Source organism: Nilaparvata lugens, chromosome 5 (assembly GCF_014356525.2).
Source record: "Nilaparvata lugens isolate BPH chromosome 5, ASM1435652v1, whole genome shotgun sequence".
Lineage (NCBI taxonomy): Eukaryota > Metazoa > Arthropoda > Insecta > Hemiptera > Delphacidae > Nilaparvata > Nilaparvata lugens.
Genome location: NC_052508.1, coordinates 66,013,708 through 66,024,310, shown reverse-complemented (window position 1 = coordinate 66,024,310; position 10,603 = coordinate 66,013,708). Strand labels below are relative to the sequence as shown.

At 34.0% G+C, this 10,603-nt stretch overlaps 2 protein-coding genes across 3 annotated transcripts in view; one reads left to right on the top strand and one right to left on the bottom strand.

Annotated features, from left to right (window-relative positions):
* Window positions 1–996: 996 nt before the first annotated feature.
* LOC111047403 (rab11 family-interacting protein 4-like) overlaps window positions 997–10,603 on the top strand; it is a 297,989-nt gene continuing 288,382 nt past the window's right edge. For both annotated transcript variants that reach the window (XM_039429081.1, XM_039429079.1), the window contains exon 1: window positions 997–1,742. The gene's annotated coding sequence lies outside the window, so the exon portion shown is untranslated. The remainder of the gene's footprint in view (window positions 1,743–10,603) is intronic.
* LOC120351656 overlaps window positions 9,708–10,603 on the bottom strand; it is a gene marked incomplete at its 5' end in the record, with an annotated part of 1,384 nt that continues 488 nt past the window's right edge. Inside the window, one exon of the mRNA XM_039429583.1 lies at window positions 9,708–9,862. Within this exon, the coding sequence (XP_039285517.1) occupies window positions 9,708–9,862 (155 nt within the window). The remainder of the gene's footprint in view (window positions 9,863–10,603) is intronic.

Below are 10,603 nucleotides of genomic sequence, written 5' to 3'. Positions count from 1 at the left end.
AGATATCAGCTTTTGCACATGTTAACAGATAACTGGCTCCAATAAATTTGAACAGGCCCATCAATTTCAGTTGTTGTAATGTTCGTTTTTATTTTTTGTTATAGTATTAATGACGTTTATCGACTTGTTATGTCTTTATTGACGTTTCCTATTGCATTGTTATTGCTTTAATGGAATAAAAGTATTCTATTCTTATTTACCGAGGATGGTTAAAGACCTATTTTAAATTTTTCAAGATTTGAAGAGTAGTCAAAGTTTTTAATCAGATCCTCGTGGAGCACGGGTTACCTAGTAAGTAATAAAAATATTACATTTTTCATCAATTTTGTCTGGTTCCTTATCAGAGACTTCATAGAATATTGTACAAATTAGTAAGCTACATTCCTCTTCAAAATAAAGCCCTCTTTATTCCTCTTCATTCTAAAGCTTCCCAAAAAAAATCGGCGAACGAATTTTCTCAAAGTAGTTTCCCATCTCAACCACGACATTCCACATATTTTCTCCTCCATCTTTCACTATAATACTGCATTGTACGTCTGACATCATTGACAGAAGGGTCAGTCAACAAAGAGTGACTATAATAGAGCAACACACAACAGCCAGTCACCAATTGCCACATTATTTTCTCTCTTTCTCTCTCTTCAGTACTGACGGTCTCTCCTACACTTTTCCTACCTTTTCTCGTACTATATCTCTTTTCTCTTCAGTTTTCGCTATCACTATCTCTACTTTCTTTCTCACTCACTCAATCTCTCTCTAGCGAGCTTTGATTCTCCCTCTCTTTTCCTCGCACTCTTTACAGCACCAATTGTTTCTTCTTCTTCTGTATCAGCCTTTGAGCACTGGCGAAATTACAGTACTGTACTGTCATTATTTGGGTGGCAATTGCTGATAGGGGGGGGGGGGGAGTTGGAACAGGGTACCAATGGCTCGAGGTGTGGGGAGGGGAAGCACACCTTGGAAGCGAAAATCGTAAATAGCCGGTGATTCAGTTCTCTGCCGACGCTCTGTCTGTGCGGTTGTGTCGGTGTGTTTGTAGTAACGCTGCCGTGGTGCAAACAATGTGCCCGTGTTTTGACAGTTTGTGTTCACGTTAACTGTTTCGATCATTCAATATGGATTGCGAGAAGTGTTGTTTGATGTGTGTCAAATTTGCTAACTTGATGAAATTGATAAGGTGACAGTTGTAATCTTTGTGAAGTTCCACGATATTAGGCTGTTATTAATTAGTTTGTGGATGCTTTGAAGTCACTTTACTAATCAACCACAAATCTATAAAATAAAGCAAAAGATTTTGATAGGGTGTCAGTTAGTAATCTTTCATTTTTGTTAAGTTTAACGGTAGTAAGATACAGTATTATTCAATAGTTTGAATTGTGAAGGTTTAAAATTACTAATTAACCACAAATCAATAAACAATAACATAAATTTTAATAGGTTTAATTCAATCCAATAATAATAACTCACATTCTATGTAGATATCAGCTTTTGCACATGTTAATCAGATAACTGGCTCCAATAAATTTGAACAGGCCCATCAATTTCAGTTGTTGATGTTTCAAAGATGCTCAATGTTGATAAATAGATTGATTGAATGGGGTGATAGTTTTCAATTTTAGATAGTTTTCAAGGTTTTAAGTGAAAAGTGTACTGTGTAATGGTGTATTTTGATGTTTCTTGTGTTAAAAACCGAGGTGCTATAAATTGTGTTTGAGATGGAACTTGGATACCATTATTTTGTGGTAAGTTTATTAGACTATTATGTTGTTCATTATGATTTCATTGTAATCAATTGAGTTTTTCTCACTTTATTTTTTTATCAAATTATTTGGACAGCATTTACTAATAATAATTCAAAAAATCTTTATTGACATCAACCACAACAACAAAAAAATATATAATAACTTGATAAATTTTCTACATCAATGGCCTTTAGGCTGTCTGCCAAACAGCACTTACTATTAACTGTCTCTCACAAAAATATAACATTTATTTATTAACAAAGGCAACTCTTCACAAATATTTTGAACACAGTTTATGATGAGGGAATGAATAATAATACAGTTTTAGGCTGTCTGCCAAACAGCACTTACTATTAACTGTCTCTCACAAAAATATAACATTTATTTATTAACAAAGGCAACTCTCCACAAGTATTTTGAACACAGTTTATGATGAGGGAATGAATTATAATACAGTTTTAGGCTGTCTGCCAAACAGCACTTACTATTAACCGTCTCTCACAAAAATATAAAATTTATCCATTAACAAAGGCAACTCTCCAAAAGTATTTTGAACACAGTTTTTGATGAGGGAATGAATTATAATACAGTTTTAGGCTGTCTGCCAAACAGCACTTACTATCAACTGTCTCTCACAAAAATATAACATTTATTTATTAACAAAGGCAACTCTCCACAAGTATTTTGAACACAGTTTATGATGAGGGAATGAATTATAATACAGTTTTAGGCTGTCTGCCAAACAGCACTTACTATTAACTGTCTCTCACAAAAATATAAAATTTATTTATTAACAATGGCAACTCTCCATTAGTATTTTGAACACAGTTTATGATGAGGGAATGAATTATAATACAGTTTTAGGCTGTCTGCCAAACAGCACTTACTATTAACTGTCTCTCACAAAAATATAACATTTATTTATTAACAAAGGCAACTCTCCACAAGTATTTTGAACATAGTTTATGATGAGGGAATGAATTATAATACAGTACTAACGTTTTTATTTGTGATGATTTCATGAATGGATCAATAGAGAGATGATGAAATAGCTGAAATGAAACTTGAGAATGAGTAGCTGATATAAAATGAGAAAGGATACTACCACTGTCCCATTAACACAAGCTATTTCTCACAAAGTTCCGTACTTGAAAAATTCACAAAGCTATATTAAATAATTTATTTACATCAATAGAAAAATTACAACATATAGTACTATTTCTCACAAATCTCTTACAAACATAGTTATTTGTCCAACAAATATACTGATAAGGAAGTTCATTTTATTAATTTATTTTGAGAAACCCACCTGTGTAGTACAGTCATAAGCGGTGTACTAATAATATTAGAATTTGAATAGGAGACCCTATGGAGGATTCTCTTATATTAAGTATTTATTAGTATTATAGGACAGAAAAAAGTTGCTCATTAGTCCCTAGACTAAATAGCAATCTATCGTTGAATAAAAAAAATTGAGATCCATATGAGATAAATGATACATATTTTATCTCTTATACTTGAACTGCAGCACCATTCTCACAATATACAATCTTGTCATCTTGTCGCTTTTGATTGGTTAGAATTGCTAACTCACTCTCACGAAATGACGTTGGTGAGCTGTTATCAACCAATAGGATTGTCATCTTGTCGCTTTTGATTGGTTAGAATTGCTAACTCACTCCCACGAAATGGAGTACATGACGTGGTGAGTTGTATCAACCAATAGGATTGAAGGGCGTGTGCTAGAACGAAGCTAGTCGCTTGTGATTGGTGGAAGAGGTAGAGCTGTTGAACACAGTTGGACGTAGTATTGTATTTGTCCGGTAGATGGAAGTTTATTTTATGAATTTTCAATCAAATAAACTTGAAAAATAGTAATGGTTTTGTTTTAGTTTATTTGATTACTATACTTATTACTTATGTTGTATGTTCAGTTGGAACTGGAAGTATGTAATACTTCTGGAACTGCGCTGATACTTCTGCTTATAATCTGGAAAACTGCATATTCTATATTCTCATTCATCTTGTGGAATACGATTAATTTTATTCATTCATGACTAAAACAGTAAAGCGTGCTCCGCAAGGGTCTAATTAAGAACTTGACAAACTGAAAGCTTGACGTACTGAAATCTTGAAGAATTTCGAATAGACCTATAACCACCCTTGATAAATTAAGAATGTATATGTAAAATTCCAAGTTAATCAGTCCAGTAGTTCAGACGTGATGATGTGTCATTTGTGAATTTCCTATCCCGTACGTGTATAAGTCAATTCTTTCCTTTATTATATTATAGATGAGATGTATGATAAGATTAATGTATTATTCAGATATTGGATATTAAATTAAGATAAGATTACTTTTCAATTAGCTATGCTACATCATTTATATTTCCATTGTAATATTCAAAAGGATTCCATGAAATATTTTCTCAACAGAAACAATACTATTTCAATGTAGATAAACTCTTTCCGGTTAATATTATGGCTGAGAATCGTTATTGACATTGGGATAGTATATGATTGATGTTGGAAAATAAGAACTTTCTCTATGTTGAAAGTTGTCGTAATAGATATTGTTTGATATTCATATATATACTAACTTCATGTTGGTTTGTGAAACGCTGTTCAAGTTACAACTAGCAGCACAGAATACAGCATTACATTATATACATTACATACATTATAGTAGCTCCTCTGCTAGCAGGTAACCCGTGCTCCGCAAGGGTCTGATTAAAAACTTGACTAACTGAAATCTTGAAGAATTTAGAATAGGCCTATAACCAACCTCGGTAAATTAAGAATCTTTATGTAATGTTAATCAGTTGAGTAGTTCAGATGTGATGAGGCGTTATTCGTGATTTCTTATCCTATACGTGTATAAGTCTATCTTTTCTTTATTGTATTAATAGAGACCATCCATCAGGCTCGCTTCGCTCGCCATATCCGTCTAGTCAGGGGGCCCCCGACTGGATCGTCCAAAAATGAGATCAGCAAGCTCGCTTCGCTTGCATGCATTTTCATTTGAGCAATGCTTCATTCCATCAGAAAGTCAAAGTACTGTGAAAACGCATAAAAGCTGAGAAAAACGCTGATTTTGGGCGTATCTTTGATGAAATATTAAAGTCACCTCATCACAAACTTTTTAGACCCTAACCTCTGTACCCAATTTGAACATTTTCTGTTGTTGTCGATAAATCTGAGAAAAAGAAAAAAACACTAATTTTGGGCGTATCTTTGACGTTTTTGCAAATTCCTTCTAACACAACCATTATTACACCTAGCTGAGCTTCTGTACTAAATTTGAACATTTTCTGTTCATTTGTTCTCGATTAAAAGCTGAAAACGCAGATTGTGGCGTATCTTTGAAATTTCCAATCCGTTCTTAGTGCGACTCTAAAGGGCCAACTGAACATACCTACAAAATTTGAACGTTTTTGGTTCGGTATATTTTATAGTTCTGCGAGTGAGTGAGTGCCATTTCGCTTTTATATATAAAGATTAAACTGATTGGTGTCCAGTGTGCATTTTAAGATGAAATTCCATGTTATTTCAGAGTTTTCAAAATTTCAGTCGAATATTTAAGACAAATTTCAGTATCGGGGAAATCAGTATTGTGAACCTCTTGGACATTCGCATTGTAAACGTGTTTGCAGATTATAGAGTGAACGATGAAGTAAGATAATACACTCCTGATAAAAATTATCAAGATCTCAAAACAATCTGAACAACATTCATATCATCTGTCTTTGAAGGTCAATGATATCGTTATCGTCTCAAATAGAAATCTATAATGTGGCCCATTGTTCAGAGAAGCAGCTTTCAACTATAGGAACAATGCAGTGCTGAAATATGGGAGGCACTAGGAACAAAGCGTTACAAATTGAGAATGCAAGACAAGGAATGTCACCTTTTATCTGGATGTCTTTGTTCAAATCTTCATCACTTATTTCAAGAGTTCATTATTATTCTTATCTAAAGTACAGCTGAGGGGAAATTGAGGATAGAGATGACGAATCGATGATCACATTGTCATGGATCATGGATGATTATGATAGTAACCCCAGACTGTGTTGAAGTAAAAGAAGTAACACAAAGCAGTTGAGGAGGGGGTGATAACATAACTTTTAAAACTCTATTTTTCAATATTTGTTTCCTGTATTTCTTGAAAAACCTTTTAATTTTTTGGAATGCTCAATCTATAATTTAATTATTTAACTGAATATTCAATTATTCAATTCATTCTTGTACTCCAATAGAATAGCTTATCAAGGATTGTTTTGATGAATTAATAATTTGAATTTGATCTATATATAATAGAGGAAAGAATTGGCTTATACACGTACGGGATAGGAATTCACGAAGAAGCATCATCACGTCTGAACTACTCAACTGATTAACTTTAATTTTCAATACAGATTCCTGATTTACCGAGGATGGTTATAGACCTATTTTGAATTCTCAAGATTTGAGTACGGTAGGTAAAGTTTTCAGTTTGTCAAGTTTTAAAATAGAACCTTGCGGAGCACGTGTTACCTGCTATATTTCATAATTATATTTTTCAATGTTGGTTACATAATTTCCTATATTTCTTGAGAAAACGCTTGCAGAATTTTTTGGAATGCCAATCTATAATTTAATTATATACCTGAATATTCAATTTATTCTTGTACTCCAATAGAATGGATTATCAAGGATTTTTTGATGAATTAATAATTTGAATTCGATCTATAATATAATAAAGGAAAGAATTGGCTTATACACGTACGGGATTGGAAATTCAACGCATCATCACGTCTGATATACTGGACTGATTACTTAAACTACAGATGGAAATTACTGAGAATTGCAATTATTCAAATGCTAATGAATTATCATATTATTAGACCAATATCCAAATTAAATGCTGTAAATCACCCCGAGACTTTGCTACTGCAAATATTGCGACAGGGTAAACAGGTAGGAATTCGATGAGCGCCACTATTCAAATTATTTATCAGCTGTAATTTTTACAGGGTATCAGTTTACCCTGTTGCCATATTTGCCGTAGCAGAAGTCTTCGGAGGAATTACAGCATTTATTTATTTATTCATTTATTCCATTGGCATTACATATCATAATTATAATATGATTGGGAGAAGATACCAGGCATAGCCCAAAACTGTCTTCTCCCAAATTTTTAAATAAAATTTTTCAAAAAGATAAGGTTAAGATTTCACTTCACTCTAAAAAGTCCAATTTCCACTTCAAAACTAATGACTAAACTAAAATTTTGAATTTTGATATTTAAAAAGAATGATTTTGAAATTAATTGGATTTTCGTCCATAATAATGATTAACTTAAAATTTGGCATACAGAGTCTTAGTTTATTGAGGATGGTTATAGCCTATTTTGAATTCTTTAAGATTTCAGTAGGTAAAGTTTTCAGTTTGTCAAGTTTTAAAATGACCCTTGCGGAGCACGGGTTACCTGCTAGTCTATAATATAATAAAGGAAAGAATTTGCTTATACACGTGGGGGATAGAAATTTCACGAATGACGCATCATCACGTCTCAACTACTCACTGATTAACTTGAAATGTTGAATGCAGATTCTCAATTTACGAGGATGGTTATTTATAGGCTCATTTTAATTTGTCAAGATTTGTGTAGGTCGTCGTTTTATTAGACCCTTGTGTATCACGGATAACTTGCTAGCTGCCAAAAATTCATGAAATTTCTAAGCTAGGAAATTTAACCCAACCCGTATACCCAACTCTCGACCTGGTTACAGTTTCCTACAATCCATGGGTGCATAGTTATTACTTTCCTTGCCCTACTACCATAGGTAAGGAAAGTATTGCTTTACAAAAAAAATTAAGGTACCCCAATTTCAAGTTTTCTATACGTTTCAAGGTCCCCTGAGTCCAAAAACATGATTTTTGGGTATTGGTCTGTGTGTGGTGTGTGTTATGTGTGTGTGTGTTATGTGTGTATGTCTGTGAACACGATAACTCCATTCCTAATCAACCGATTGACTTGAAATTTTAAACTTAAGGTCCTTATACCATGAGGACCCGACAATAAGAAATTCAATAGAATTCAATTCAAGATGGCGGAAAAAATGGCGGATAATTACTAAAAAACCATGTTTTTCACGTTTTTCTCGAAAATGGCTTTAACGATTTTCTTCAAATTTATATCATGGATAGCTATTTATAGCCCTATCAACTGGCATAAGTCTCATTTCAGGGAAAATTTCAGGAGCTCCGTAAATTCTTGAGAAAAATGGCAGAAAATGACTAAAAAACCATGTTTTTCACATTTTCTCGAAAACGGCTCCAACGATTTTCTTAAAATTTATACCATGGATAGCTATTCATAAGCCCTATCAACTGGCATGAGTCTCATTTCTGGGAAAATTCCAGGAGCTCCGTAATATTCTTGAGAAAAATGGCGGATAATGACTAAAAAGCCATGTTTTTCACGGTTTTTCGGAAACGGCTCTAACGATTTTCTTCAAATTTTTACCATGGATAGCTATTTATAAGCCCTATCAACTGACATGAGTTTCATTTCTGAAAAATTGCAGGAGCTCAGTAATATTCTTTAGAAAAATGACAGTTACTAAAAAACCATGTTTTTCACGATTTTCTCAAAAACGGCTCTAACGATTTTTTTCAAATCCATACCTTATATAGTTATTTATTAGCTCTATCAACTGACCTGCGTCTTTTTCCTGGGGTACTAATGGGGGGTCCACCTAATCTTGAGAAATGGACTTTGTAACCTCCTTCTCGTCATGAGATAGGTAGGTACACGGTTTTACTTTTTCTTCTCCATATACCGTGGGTACGGTAGGTAGAGCACTTTATAAAAAGAACACAGTCATAGTCAAGATATTTCATCTGTGAACAGCTGTTTTGACGAATTTCAAAAATCATCGAATTTCACAATTTACATAAGGAAAAAGTACTCTGAAAACAATGTATATACACATATACAGTAGTCTGATCGTAGTTGCAAATATGTTGCCGTCAATCGTCATTATGTTATTCCCCTAAATTATTCTCGTTTGATAATGAGGCTTATAGTTCAATGAGCAAGGAAAGTTGTGTGAGTGTACCACACCAATTTTTTATAGTGATACACTGCGATTTAGCTGGTCTTTTTTATAGCATCATAACGTCTGAACTACTCAACTGATTAACTTGAAAATTTTGAAACAGATTCTTAATTTACCGAGGATGGTTAAAGGCCTATTCCAAATTTTTCATGATTTCTGTAGGTCAAGTTTTTAATTAGACTTTTGGGGAGCACGGGTTACCTGCTAGTTGTGATTGAATTGAGAGATTTAGTGCCGGTTGCACAAAAGCCGGTTAAATTTCAATCGTGATTAATTCCACGAGAATCAATTAGAGAAGCCGTCTCAGAGGCGTCTTGCCGTCTTGCTAGTTGCCAATAATTTCTATCCGAATTTGGGAAGGGAACAGTTTTGTTCCTTTCCCAATCATTCATAGAGTGAGAATGATATTTTATCCATGAATTAATAATAAATAAATTCATGAATTTTCTAAACTATAGTGCGGTCCACGTTATAATGACAGTATTTGATCAACTTCGGTTTTGCTATCCTTGTCTATCATTCGACAAAGCCGGTGGTACTATCCTTTTCTAGGTCCACAACGATGACAATTATGTTTTTGACGGTGTAGAAATATAATTAATTAATGCAGAGAATATTGGCATCGCTATTCTATCAAAATCCACTGCCATTATAACGTGGACCACACTATAGGAAATTTAGCCCATCCCATATACCCAACTCTCGACCTAGTTATACAGTTTCCTACAATCCATGGGTGCATAGTTATTTATAGTGATACCCTGGCGGTATTAGCTGGTCTTTTTTATAGCAGCGGACAGCTTAATTCATTTCTAATGATAGTCATGGACCGGTTTGTTTGTGATGAGCAGAGTTGTTCGTTCTATACTTCTATTTCACGGAATCCTTGAATTATTATGCGGCTTTCGATCTGTTTCTGCGACCTCAATCCACACTGACCGGGAGGTGGAGGTGGTTGGTGGTCGACGTGGACGGTGGAGGCCATCTCTACCGCGATTACCATCACCTGTTTTAACACTAACAAGATAGAGATAAAAGTACATATGAGAAGAAACCTATCGTTGTTTATTCACACAGCGGTAGTCCAACTCCAAAAATAATGTCAGTAGTTATAAACTGGGACTTCAAACACTCTTTTTCGCTTGAAATCCCCCTCTCCCCACTCCCCACTCACCCATACCACCTTCCCCCCTCTCCCCTCTCTCCCATCACTCTCTACATCTAATGCTATACTGACAGATTTAAGTGAATTGAGAAATTCCCTATCTCTCTCTCTACATCTATTGCTTAATAATCTATTGCTATACTGTCAGATTAAAGTGAATCCTTATCTCTACAATAATCTAAGTTCTATAATATCCATATTATGCTTGGTTTCCAACTGACAGTCAAGAGTTCAATCAAACTGTTTATCAATATTATGCATGTGTAAAAAATTGAGCTCTTTTTCTGTACAAACATCCCAGTTGTGATTGTTAAAGTGTTTTCTCCGACAATATGTAAGTATAATTGGAATGAGCTAGCATATCCAAAAATACTTACATATTCTCAGATCTATTTCACTCGGGGGTGGGCTATCTTAATACTCAACGTCTATAGTTACCATGAAACTGTCTCAAGAATATGCAATTCCCACTCACATTCAATTCCCATGAACGAGAATTAAAACTTCTGATGTTATCCTCATTCAAAACCACTGAATATTCTTTCGGTAACTTAATAGTGTGTTTAAAGTCACCTTCACTATCAATATCGATA